Source organism: Pollachius pollachius, assembly GCF_949987615.1.
Source record: "Pollachius pollachius genome assembly, chromosome: 1".
In the NCBI taxonomy this organism is placed as follows: domain Eukaryota; kingdom Metazoa; phylum Chordata; class Actinopteri; order Gadiformes; family Gadidae; genus Pollachius; species Pollachius pollachius.
Window position 1 is genome coordinate 35,437,129 of NC_136934.1, and position 12,965 is coordinate 35,450,093.

Genomic DNA, 12,965 nt, shown 5'->3' on the forward strand with positions numbered 1-12,965 from the left:
GGTTCTAAGGTCCGCAGGTGGCTCTTGCATTTTTACGATCTAAGGCCATTGATTTCCGGGATAAGAGGTTCGGGGGTGGGGGGGGATTGGCAATCCCCCCACCTCTGATTACAACTGGCTCTGTTGGATATTCACAGGTGAATATTAGCGGAAGACGGATTGCCTCATCTTGGTTTTTCATCGAGCGCCTCCGTGAGCGGGGCGCCGCGGGTGTCCGCCGAGCGCTTTGATATCATGATGGATTAGCAATTTACCCCGCCAGGGAATTTAGCAAAGAAAAAATCAAAACCTGCTATCCGGAAAGAGCGTCCGCGGGAGCTCAGCTGCTTCGCCGAGAGAGGCTGATTCATATGCAGCCGATAATAAAACGCAGAAACACTTTGAATGCAGCGACGTAGCACTCTCCTTCCTTGGCCTGTCACGCATTCCTGGCACATGGCGCACTCAGAGTGCTTTAGATGGACGCACTCTGGCACTAACCAAACACACTTGTATTCACACACTCACACACTCATGCCCATACAGTCATACAGTCATACACGCGTCCTCTCGGTCGTACGGACCTCATTAGGCAAAACAGCCACATCCCAGCGCTATAAAAGGTTTTGTGTTGTGTTTTAAACAGCCTGCGCGGTGTAATCAGGCCATTATCGACACAGCCGTGCGCGCCTCCCCCACCAGGGGGGAGGGTACCGGGGTGGGCTGAAGAGCCGCAGGTGGATGGAGGTGAACAGATGCTGCATTTTTTGTGGGTTTTTTTATGTCCTCATCTCAGGGGAGACAGAGACAGGCAGGCGGCATGCCTCAGGGGAGACAGGGAGAGAGAGACTCTACTGAACCCCTCTCCCTCCCCCCCTCACATCAGGCACCTTCCTCACCGCCACCACCTCCCATACCACCACCTCCCTCACTACCACCAGCACCACCCAGCCTCCACCTCCCTCACCACCACCACCTCCCTCACCACCACCACCTTCCTCACCACCACCTCTTCCCTCACCACCACCACCTCCCTCACCACCACCACCTTCCTCACCACCACCTCTTCCCTCACCACCACCACCTTCCTCACCACCACCAACACCCTCACAGCCGCCACCACCCACTCAGGGTGACTCAGTTCAGAGGAGAAGGAGCACTGTTTTGAGACATGTGGTGATTTACTATTCACATTCATAGCAGGACATCCTGTTATCCTAGGTGATTTAGAGAGACTTCTTGTCTTTAAGAGCAGGCAAGGGTTAGGTTCATCTTGCTTAACATAGCGGATATGAGGGAGATTTAACCCACATCCTTCTGGCTGGGAGAATAACCTTCTCTGGTTCAAAAGGAGGTAAAGGAACATTCAAGAATAAGATAGAGAATAAGGAAGGAAGCATATAGTAGAGACACTGTATTGTCTACTGTGTAAGAAGTTAGTAAAGAAAATCACTGAATGCTGAATGAGTGTGTGTGTGTGTGCGTTTGTGTGTGTGTGTGTGTGTGTGTGTGTGTGTTGTGTGTGTGTGTGTGTGTGTGTGTGTGTGTGTGTGTTTGTGTGTGTGTGTGTGTGTGTGTGTGTGTGTGTGTGTGTGTGTGGGGACAGGATTGCATTATTAACTCAGTCGTTTTTTGTAGTGTGCTTTATGTGTGCAGTTGGATGTGAGCTGGAGGTAATGAAAACAGATAGAAGCAGAGCAAGAGAGAGAGAGAGAGAGAGAGAGAGAGAGAGAGAGAGAGGGGTAGTAAGGCAAGGAATCAGAGAGAGAGAGAGAGAAAGAGAGAGAGAGAGATGACAGCAAAGGGAGGGATGATTAGTGAGAGGGAGCGAAAAATAATAAGACAGTGAGAAAAGGGAGGAGCGAGAGGGACAGGAAAGTAGAAGGCAGGCTAACTGAGTGAAGGAAAGAAGGAGGGAGAAGAGAGGCGGAGGCAGAGAGCGGCAAGGCGGTAGAGAAGAGAGGAGGGAGGCCGTCACTTTAGATAAAGCGTGCCCAGCCAGAGTCGAGAGGTTTCTGCCTTCGCGTGGTTTACACCACCCTCTCTCCGTCTCTCTCTCTGAGCCGCTGGGGTTCTGCGGCAGTTCGCTGTTGTCTCTCTCTCTCTCACTCTCTGTCTCTGTCTCTGTCCCTCTCTCTGTCTCTCTGTCTCTGAGCCTCTGGGGCTCTGCGGCAGTCTGCAGTTGTCCCTCTCTCTCTCTCTCTGTCTCTGTCTCTGTCTCTCTCTCTGTCTCTGTGTCTGTCTCTCTCTCTGTCTTTGTCTCTGTCTCTCTCTCTCTCTGTCTCCGTCTCTCTCTCTTTTAAAAACCCCGGTGAGGGAAGAAAGAGCTTCAAGTGGTGAGAATCACAAAAAAGGCCTTCGTCAGTACAGCAGCGACCGCATTCTGTTTCAAAGCAAAAGACAAGAACAAAACCACCTCAGAGGATCACAGGAGCTCCTCCGTACCGCCCTGTATCTCCCCTCGCTCCGGTCGGTTAAACCACCTCAGAGGATCACAGGAGCGTCTCCGTACCGTCCTGTATCCCCCCTCGCTCGGGTTAGTCTCGTGGTTCACGGCTGGTCGGAGCCAACGGTGAGCCAGAGCCACCGATCGCTCTGCCAATAAGTAGAAGAATGACATTATCCTATCATCCTATAGTACATGACCTGATCTGTCTGGCAGGACAGATCAGGTCCCTTGCTTCAGCCACCCCGGGAGGTTTGGGGGCAGGGAAGGGGGGGGAGAAAGAGGAGATCAGAGACATCTTTAGTGGCTCAGATAAAACCGTTGCTGTATGATGATGGAAGATTATAGGGAGAGCGTATGGCTTTGATTCAAAGTGAATTTCCCTGTTCAGTGGAAGTGCTCAGTGTTGGTTTCGTCTCCTCGCTCTCTCTCACTCTCTCTCTCTCTCTCTCTTTTGCTCATATCATCTCTACCTCTTCTCTCCTCCTCTAGCTTCCTGCTTGAGTAGCTATGGGCTATTACGCACCACATAATCACCCACCCCCCTGAAATATAATTGCAATAAATACGCGTTCAGCATTCAGACACTGCCTTTCACGTATTACAGGCTGGTATTTTAGCACAGAAATGGGATTTTTGAGGTGAAGAAATACAAAGAAACCCCGACACAACTTATTGTACCACTTTATAAATTGTGGTGTCAGATTTATACAGTTTCTTGCATTTCTAAAGAACATTTAATACTCACACTCACACTCACACACTCACACACATGCACACATGCACACACACAGTGTCACACAAACGTACACCTTTTAATGCAATCTCTTGCTCTGTATTTGACTCGCTAATTAAACACGGGCATCGCTAATGTGATACCTCAGCCGCTATCTGTCTGCAGTGGCAGCAGTGGCTGATGGGAACTTCCTGACCAGGTCAGGTGGCGGAGGTTAGGAGGGGGAGGGGGTTACATCTGACAGGTCATTCATCCAACTTTACTTGACGGTAAACAAGGCTGGTGACTCTCCCATTCTCTCTCTCTTTCCTCTCCTTCTCTCTGTCTCACCTCCAGACCTCTTTGTGTATATACAAGCAGCCAGGCAGGCAAGGATGTGGGCTTCAAATCAGACAGACAGACAGACAGACAGACAGACAGACAGACAGACAGACAGACAGAAGGACAGATGATCATTTTAAAAGTGCTTAACCTTTGAGATTGCAACCCGAACGGCCGTATAACAATAATAATAATCCTCATTATCATTACAGCTCTCCTTACAGAGTGGTGCTGTTCCAGTAACTAGCCTCCTCCCTCCCCACTCATTCTCCAAGGCTGGAGATGAGTTGGTGCTCACCCCCTCCCTGCTTTTTATTATTGTTCTTATCCCCCGCCTGCATCACCTTAGTTGTCCCCTTGCGTTATCTGTCCCAGCTTGTCGGTTGGCTCCAGCCCACCCCAACGGGCTGTCAGTGAACATCCAGTAGATGACCCTCCCCCCTGCCGCCCACAACCTGACAGAGTCAATCAGAGAAGGACAAACAAGAAGGGGCACCCAACCCACACACCCCCAGACAGAGACAAAGCAATGGCCTTTTTTTTGCAGAGATAAAGATGTTGTTGTGTCTGTGTTGTAATGTTGAGCTTTGTGTGTGTGTGTGTGTTTGTTTGTTTGTTTGTATGTGCATGCGATGATTGCAATGATTACAAAACAATTTTCTATTAAAAGAAAATTGAACACGCTTATGATACGCTTGAAGGGTGCTCATTTACTCAAGTACATGTTTGCATCCCATTCAGGGCCTGAGAACAGTGTATGGGTTTAGGTCCAATGACAGTTTGGTGTGTGTGTGCCGCTGTGTATGCGTGGGGTGTGTAAGATGTCGTGTGTGTTTGGTGTGGGGGCTTGTGTGGATTTTGTCTGTTGGCTTTTTGGATTGTCTGTGCTTGCGTGTATATTATGTGTTCTGTGTGTGTGTGTGTGTGTGTGTGTGTGTGTGTGTGTGTGTGTGTGTGTGTGTGTGTGTGTGTGTGTGTGAGTGTGTGTGTGTGTGTGTGTGTGTGTGTGTGTGTGTGTGTGTGTGTGTGGAGGGTCCTGCAGCTGGGTTGAGCAGATCTCAGGGAACTCGTTCTCCCTGGTGTGTGTTCTGTGCAGCTGGGCGCCACGGGAACGCCAAGAACACATCTATCCACCCAGCCGGGAGACGGAGACTGAAATACCGGTACTACTCTTCGAAAAAAACGACCCAGCAAACAGTAATGTGGTGGGGGATCAGATTGAATTATGGGTAATTGAGACAGCCTGGCCAAAAGTGCACAGTGGATATGACTCCTGAGCCGTACGGGCACATTTTTGATCCTCAATAATGAATTCCCTTTGAAGCAGAAAAACGAAACTGCATCGATTTCCGCTGCGTTACCTTATTTAATGCAGCCTCCTCTCCATCTCATTTTACTCTATTTCCCTTTGACTGGCTGTTCCTTCAGCACCGGTGTGAAATAACATGTTCCTAGTCCAGTTTCAGTTAGGGGTATTGCTTTGAGTTTTTTTTTTTGTCTTCGCTCGCAGCCCAGATGTGTTAAACTGCTGCTCTCCAGAACTCTGGGCCAGTCTTTCAGTGTGCCAGACTGCCTGTCTCTCTGTCTCTCCCCTCTCTCTCTCTCTCTCTCTCTCTCTCTCTCCCCTCTCTCTCTGTGCTCTCGACTTGCAGCTTTGCCTCGCCAGAAAAACTTGCAAATACGCCAAATGCATATGTCATCTCTCACACACACACACAAGACAAAAAAATGGAATAGAAACGAAAGAAGCAAAAAAAAAAGCGGAAAAGTTGGGTGAGATTTATGATGGAAGACTTTTTTCATAAGAGTTTTAGGCTTGGATATTTTTCTTAAAGTAATACCGTGAGTCACAGTCACTGAGGGGAGGAGAGAGGAGGTGGTTGTGTTGGAAGAGAGAGACAGAGAGACAGAGAGAGAGAGAGAGAGAGAGAGAGAGAGAGAGAGAGAGAGAGAGAGGAGAGAGAGAGAGAGAAATAGAGAGGAGAGAGAGAGTGGGTAGAGAGAAGGTGAAAGATAGAGAGAGAGAGAGAGAGAGAGAGAGAGAGAGAGTTGGTTTCAGGGTTACAACACCCCACCCAATGGTCAAGATTTGAAATGTAAGAAAAGATCATTAAACATAATACCATGTAGGCCTACGATAGCATACTGATCATTAACACACACTCACACACAGACACACACACACACACACACGCACACAAACACAAATAGATCTGACAGCTGCCTCTTCGAGAGTGCGTCAGCCTTTGCACGGTGCTATTATCGAGACATATTAAACACCACCACACTCTGCACCTTCCGCTTCTCCACCTCCGCAAGCCAGGCACTCTTCATTCACTTGTGCTCTTATTATCCCCCCTGATGCGGCATTCCTGGGGGCCTCTGTTGCACTCTGTCTTTGTGGTTCTTTTAAAACACGGTTACGGCCTATTTTGGTTTTTCTTAGGTATTTCATGTATTTCATTATTTACTTTTTCGGTATTTATTCTTTATTGTTTGTATTTCTTTTCATTTATTTTACAACTCTGTCTTGGTCGGTCTTGGTATTTAGTATTTATCCTATGGATGTAACACTAAAATGGTCTATTAGTGGTATTATTTTTCATTATTCACGTATTTACTACTTTATAATTGTTTTGCTTTACAACCAACCAGATTCCTGCCAAATATAAAATCCACAGCCTGAACCTCCAGGCTGTATATTTAGACCCCTCCATGAATCAGCCGTGTTGATCACTTAGCAGTCAGGCAGACTCTGATCCCGGATGGCTACAGGAGTAGTGGTCTTCCAGGAGAGATCAGAAAAATGACCCCCGTGGCGTGTGCCAATAGGGATCCTGTGCATGGTATATCTGCCCAGCGTGCCAGGCAACTGTTATAGCTGCAGAGATTTATGTCCGGGCTCTAAGTTCAGTGTGTGGATGTGTGTGTGTGTGTGCGTGTGTGAGCGTGTGCCTGTGTGTGTGTGTGTGTGTGTGTGTGTGTGTGTGTGTGTGTGTGCGTGTGTGTGTGGGTGTGAATGCTTGAGCGTGTGATGTGTCAGCCAGGAGCCCAGAGCGGCTTTGGGCTCCTCACTAACATATTTACAGGCTGCTGTTGTTGAGTACTGTGTCTTCATTAGTTATCTATCTTTGTCGCTATCTATCTCGCTCTGTCTCCCTCTGTCTGGCTCTGTCTGACTCGCGCTGTGTTACCCAGGGTCTCTCTACCACTCTGCTTCTCTCGGTCTTTCTCTCTGTCTCCCTGGGCCTCTCCTTCTCTCTGGGTTTTTCTAAGGGTATCTATCTCTCTCTCTCTCTCTCTCTCTCTCTCTCCTCTCTCTCTCTCTCTGTTTCTCTGTTTCTCGCTTCCTCTCTCTCACTAGTAGTCTCTCTCATATCACTCTCTCTCGCTTACATCTCATATTTCAAGTTCAATGGGCTTTTCTGTCATGAAAAGCATGCATTTACATTGCCAAAGCACGCAACGTAAAGTAGTGTATAAAAAAAGAAGACGTATATTAAATTACAAAATGTCTCTCTCTCTGTCTGTCCCGGTATCTCTCTACCTCCTGTCTCAGATGGACCCGGTGCAGAAGGCTGTGTTGCATCATACCCTGGGGGTGGTGCCCACGGTCAAGAGGAAGCATGTGTCTTGCAGTGTGTGCCAGCTGAGGTTCAACTCCCAGGTGAGTCCGGTTAAGCCTGCACACAAAACCAGTCTCTGTACTTTTCAGCCGCATTCAAGGACAGTGGTTCTCAATCTGTGGGCCGCAAGCCATGAGTGGGTCACAGTAGGTGACCAAGTAGGTCGTGGCATGGACGCAATAACATCCATTATATATATTTTTAAATCCAAACGATATTCCTTTTGCCCTGTTTAATTTGGTCAAAAGTATGTTTGGAGACTGAAAAGGGGAGTACTTTATTGATTAATAAATGTTAATTATAGTACTTTTTTGGACATGCTACTGACAATGTATCGCTGAATCATGGCATGAAACAGTTAAGGAACCTCGGTTCTCGATGAATCTAGTTTAGTTGACAGTTTGGACCAAGAGGGATACGTCGGCTTGATGGAGATGGGGGAAGGAAAAGGGGGTGTGGTCCCTACCTGTCACCTGACCAAACTCGGTGAGAGAGAACTGGCTTAGATGTTGGACGACCACTGGTTCAAACTTAAGAAAGACAAGCTGCTTTCAATTAAGGAGTCTATCGGTGTGCTGAAATGTGTTTTAAATAGAGTGTTATAGGCACATAAACCTTTGAATATTTGTACTCTGGTAGAAAATTACTGGTGAAAGTTCCCGTCTTGCCAAGGTATTGCCAACAAGGATAAAGGTGGCTAGCTTAAGCTTAGCTTGTGGCTGATCTAGGCATGCTGTCCATGGGCTAGCTTTTTCTGTATGTGTGTGTGTGTGTGTGTGTGTGTGTGTGTGTGTGTGTGTGTGTGTGTGTGTGTGTGTGTGTGTGTGTGTGTGTGTGTGTGTGTGTGGCGTGAACCAACAGTCACACTGTGTGAACTAACACCCACCCTGTTGAGTGAGTTAAACATGGCGTCAGAGCAGTTACTGGCATTACTGTGTACCACAAAAGGCTTTACTGTTACTGTTTTCGTACACTGTTTTGCTTATTATGCTACCATTATGTTGGCTCATTATGGCACCTATAGCCAGGGAGGGATCCCTCTTTCTGTGTTCTTTCTCAAGGTTTCTAACTTGATAATTAAGTGAAATTTCCCCCGCCCTTAATTTATGACGTGTGAAGGGGAACTGTGAAGCCCTTTGAGACTATAAGGACTTAAGAGCTGCACCAATAAAATTGAAAGCAACTTGCCTGCGTTAATGAGCAGGGAGGGGTAATGCCAGGGCCTCTTTCTCAAGGATGTCCACAGGTAGACCGGGTACGTTGGGGTTTGGAACCCCAGAACCTTTGGGCTTTAGCAACGTTAGTAATGCACTTCTCATGAGAGAATGGAAAGTGTTCAAATCCCCATTTTATGTTCATATTTAAAAGAGAGGGGCGGAGAGAGTATGCACTCCTGTGAATGTGTGTTGTTGGCTGTCAATAGAGAATGTATATGTGTATGAGTCGCATTGTCTTTTGAATGTAAATCCTCTCAACCGTTCCCCACTTACAGACCATGCAGGCCCAATACCTGACGAGATGCACAGGGAACCAGACTAGGGATACCAGGACTGTTTGTGTACTTTCAGTCTAGTAAAGTTAATAATAGGCTATTTCATTGGATATAAATTGAGTTTAGATAGAGATAATAAAATCTTTGAAAATAGATGTCATCCAACGTTTGTGTGCTGCCGGGTTCCAAGCCCTCCGCTGCCCCGCCCTGAGCCCTGTTCCACCAGATACCAGGACCCCCCAGCCTCGGGGCCCTCTCTGCTTGCTGCACAACCACCCATCAGCCCACCGTGACTCAGCAACGGTCGAGGCGTGGGTGTGGAGATCATGTCACCATTAGCATGCGCCCATTAGTTGTTTTCATACTGTCGTTGTCTTAAAGGTCAGAAGGTGGTGTGTGCTTTTGTGTGTGTGTGTGTGGGGTTAGGGTTAGGGTTACTCCTTTCTCCCGACAACACAGCCCGTTTTTTCTGATGCAAATCTCATCGACACGACCAATTCCTCTGGCGACCAGACAGTGAGTGTTTGCTTACAGATCCTTTTCATCACCACCGGTGTGATGACACAAGCCTTTGTTTGTGAATCAGAGGAAAGGGATTGCTTCACACCTGCATGGTAATCTCAACAATGGTATACAATAGACCGATTATCTACTCAGACCTCCTCAAGTGAAACACCTGGTTTTTGTGAGACAGAGGAACCCAAGGCTCCATCCCTGGAAAAAAAGGAGGAGAGAAACCGCCAACAATAATCGTTTTCGCAATTATCCTTTAAGGCACCAGACAGAAAGCACACATAACTGCTAATGAGTTGCTCCAAAGAGGGAACGTTAACGTAAAGTTTAGACATAAACTAAAGATGAACTAAACAGGATAAAAAATCCAAACTCACAGAACAGCAATCTCAGTTCAAATTGGGACAAGCATGAAGTGAGCTTCAGATTAACATTAGGGACAACTGTCCAATGTTTTTTTAATAACTGTAAAATATAATGTAGTTTATGTTGCACTAGTATTTCCCAGAAACATATTAACTGTAGAAAACATACTAAAAATGTGTGGCAAACAGAACATACAAGTGTTGGATGTGACTAACTTAAATTAACCTTTAGTATAATAAACATATATCTATACAAGGCTCTGGAGGTCTGATGTCACATAAACTCTGGTGTAGAAAGTAAAAAGTATTAATACACATTTATATTTTCAATGGCCAATGTTGGAAAATTGACACACCCCTAAACATGCTTTTGGTAAAAATAGTTTAATGGAATATTATTACAGTAAACCTTATGTCTGGGCTTTGTTCATATATGTTTCTGGCATTTGCTAAGTATTTGGCACCTTTTGCCTAAAGTTTTTACTATGATGTACCAAGGGTGTGAAATTTAAAATAAAAGTTTTGTAACCTCAGCCACATTTTCCATATCCAATTATATGTGTGCTATTACCTCACGGGTTGTTGACCAAGCACTCCAACATATCTGCCTTTAAACAACCCTCACATTTCCTGCTCCCAGCAAGGGGCTGATTGCATTCTGTACTGGAGGTATTTTAAGTGTCATTCTCATACGCCCGCACCTTGATTAATTACCCAGAACAATCACTTGTGCTGGTGAACTGCAGGTATTCCCACTATTTTGAAGCCCTTCTCTGCATCTCTCAAGCGTGATTCAATGTCCCTGTAGGTAATTTTCCCGCTTTCAAAAAAATGTGATCACGCATCATTAAATCAACATTTGTGATAACAAAGAGACGGACCAGTTTACCCGTCTGCCCAACCCGTCTTTAACCAGAACACCTAGTCTGTCTGCAATTTTTCCACAACATCTACACCACAGACAGAGAGATCTGTACACTGAGTTGGTAAGAGACTGTTTAACTGGAGACAATCAGTTTTATAATGCGTCTTTGGAACCTGGCCCAAATTAGAGTGAATGACTCTGCAGAGGAAGTCGGGGCAGAAAGGGCTTGTATTAAATAAATAATAAAGCACAGCGCTCTGCTGCTCTCTCTAATTCCCCCCCCCGCCCCTCCAGGGTGAGCTGTGAGCCTAAAACGACAGTGGCTCAAGTTTTTTAAGAGGCTTTTATAAGAGGAGAGTGGTCGATATAGGTCCCTTATCTGGAGTTGTAGTTAACGCGTTGAGCCAGATGTGTAACCCTTTTATCTAGCAGGACTCAGTCCAGCAGTGTGTTTCACACAAAGTTCCCTTTGATCCGGCTAGTCATTACGGTTTATTAATTTACACAAGGTTCCTAATACAAACAAGTAGCCCTTTCTATCTCTTACGGATTTATAAATATTATCTAAAGGTTTTTATGTTTCACCAAGTCATTGTTTGGGTTCATCACATTCGTGAAATGTGGGCATACCTGTGCTCAGGTAAAACAAATGCTGCTCAAAGGTCAGATTTCACTGACGGTTGGTCCGAGAGTGGGGGCTGGGTCATCCCATCACAGCAGCCCCCATTCCATTGTTATGCCAAAGACACGCCCACCAATACTGTCCTCAAAGTGGGAAGTGGTGGTGGGGGAAACTTTGATTGGTCATCCCGGGAAGAAAAGGGCGGCAAAGATAACCAACCAATCCAAGCAGTCTCCTGACACACAAAAACAACGACGTCTGCTAGCTCCAGGCCATTCCTTTGCCTGATCCGCCTCGAGCTGTATCCCGAGGAGTCTCCGCGACGATGGCGGTCAACAAAATGCTCAAGTGCCTCCTCTTCACGCTCAACTTCCTGTTCTTCATCTGCGGCGCCGTGGTCCTGGGGGTCTCAGCCCACGCCAGCTCCAACCGGACGGAGTACCAGATCACCGACGAGCTCCTGCCGGCCGTCCACCTCATGGTCTGGGTGGGCGCCATCACCCTGGTGGTCGGCTTCCTGGGCTGCTGCGGCGCCGCCGCCGAGAGCCGTTGCCTGCTCGCGCTCTTCTTCCTGGGCCTCCTGGCCATGCTCCTCATGCTGCTGGCCGTGGGGGTGCTGGGGGCCATGGCCCGCACGGACACGGCCCAGGACCTTGTCAGGGCCCAATTCGAGAAGCTGGGGCCGCTGGCCGAGGCGCCCAAGGAGGTGCAGGAGTCCTTCCAGAGCGTGGAGAGGGCGGGGAAGTGCTGCGGCTTCTTCAAGGGCCAAGAGGACTGGAGCAACAGCTCCCTCGAGGTGCCCGACTCCTGCAACTGCACTGACACGTCGAGAAACTGCACGGCGCTGGACGGGCGGGACGTGTTCGCCACGCCGTGCCTGCCCTACCTCCTCACGTGGCTGGACCGCGTCTCGGGCGCGCTCATGGGCGTGGCCTTCGCCCTCGCCGCCGTCATGGTCATCGGCATGGCCTTCTCCTTGGCGTTGATGTGTCAGGTCTCAGTCGGGAACAAGAGTATTATCTAGTCATGGGACGTATACAGTGCCAATCTTGACGGTGTTGTTGTTCATGGAGAAATGTAGAGGAAATACTTATTTTTGAGAGTTGTTTGATGGCATTTAGTTTCACTTCCTTGTTTGTTAATAGTGGTGTTGTGGGGAGAGAATATATCAATGACTTATTACACATTTTTGAGTAAATCTTTGGTCTACTTGTTTTTCTTCTTCTGTGTGTAGTAGTGGGGTTGCGAGGCTAACAAATTTAACCAACATCAAGATAATTATTACCAAGAGAGAATCCACATAGACACATTCCAGTTGCAATAAAAATAGACTTTACCCTACTTTCTTTAAATCCTCCTATCTCCTTCACAGACACACACGCACAATCAAACAGACACACACACACACACACACACACACACACTCGGACACATTCTCAAGTTTTACAGAGGAGGCCGTGATTGATCAGATTTCAAACAGTATGCAACATTCTCAAGTGCCAGAAAATAGAGTCATAAATAATTCGGGCTATCCATCCCGGATTAGTGTCTCTAGACCAGCTGTGAACCCACCGATCTACAAACACGCGCATTGTGTGTGTGCGTGTGCGCACATAGTTTCACAGTGAACTCAGCATACATGCCGTCAGTGCGTCTCTCACTCTGTTGTTCGTCTCAGTGTCGTTCCGCCCTCCGGTAAGAGTACACCACGGTTCCCTCAACAACTTTATTTACCCAACAAAGAGCGGACAACGACCTGACCTGTGATGTGTTGATATTTGATGGTTACCCCCTCCCCCCCCCCCCTTCAGAATCCTTCCCTTACTACCACCCTCCCCAACCCCCATCTCCTGCCCGTTTAGCATGCGTTCCTGCCTTCTCTGTTGGTCTACATACATACACTACTCACAGGGTTTACCCTGGAGAGTTCACAGAAGATTGTCTGTGTTGCAGTTTCAGCTGAACTTCAAAGGAGCAGGCGCCCGACCATTCGTGCTTGT

General features: G+C 47.4%; 2 protein-coding genes across 2 annotated transcripts in view; both read left to right on the forward strand.

The window, feature by feature from the left end:
* znf385d (zinc finger protein 385D) overlaps positions 1–12,965 on the forward strand; it is a 56,084-nt gene that overhangs the window by 19,477 nt on the left and 23,642 nt on the right. Inside the window, exon 3 of the mRNA XM_079734886.1 lies at positions 7,042–7,149. Coding sequence (XP_079591012.1) covers positions 7,042–7,149 — 108 coding nt within the window. The remainder of the gene's footprint in view (positions 1–7,041; positions 7,150–12,965) is intronic.
* Positions 11,210–12,156, forward strand: LOC307074648 (tetraspanin-8-like). Its single transcript, XM_079734898.1, has one exon. The coding sequence runs from the start codon at positions 11,291–11,293 to the stop codon at positions 11,987–11,989; it is 699 nt and encodes a 232-aa protein (XP_079591024.1). The 5' UTR covers positions 11,210–11,290; the 3' UTR covers positions 11,990–12,156.

Excerpts from the sequence above, each read along its gene's own strand:
- LOC307074648 (XM_079734898.1), top strand. The coding sequence starts at position 11,291 with ATGGCGGTCAACAAAATGCTCAAGTGCCTCCTCTTCACGCTCAACTTC.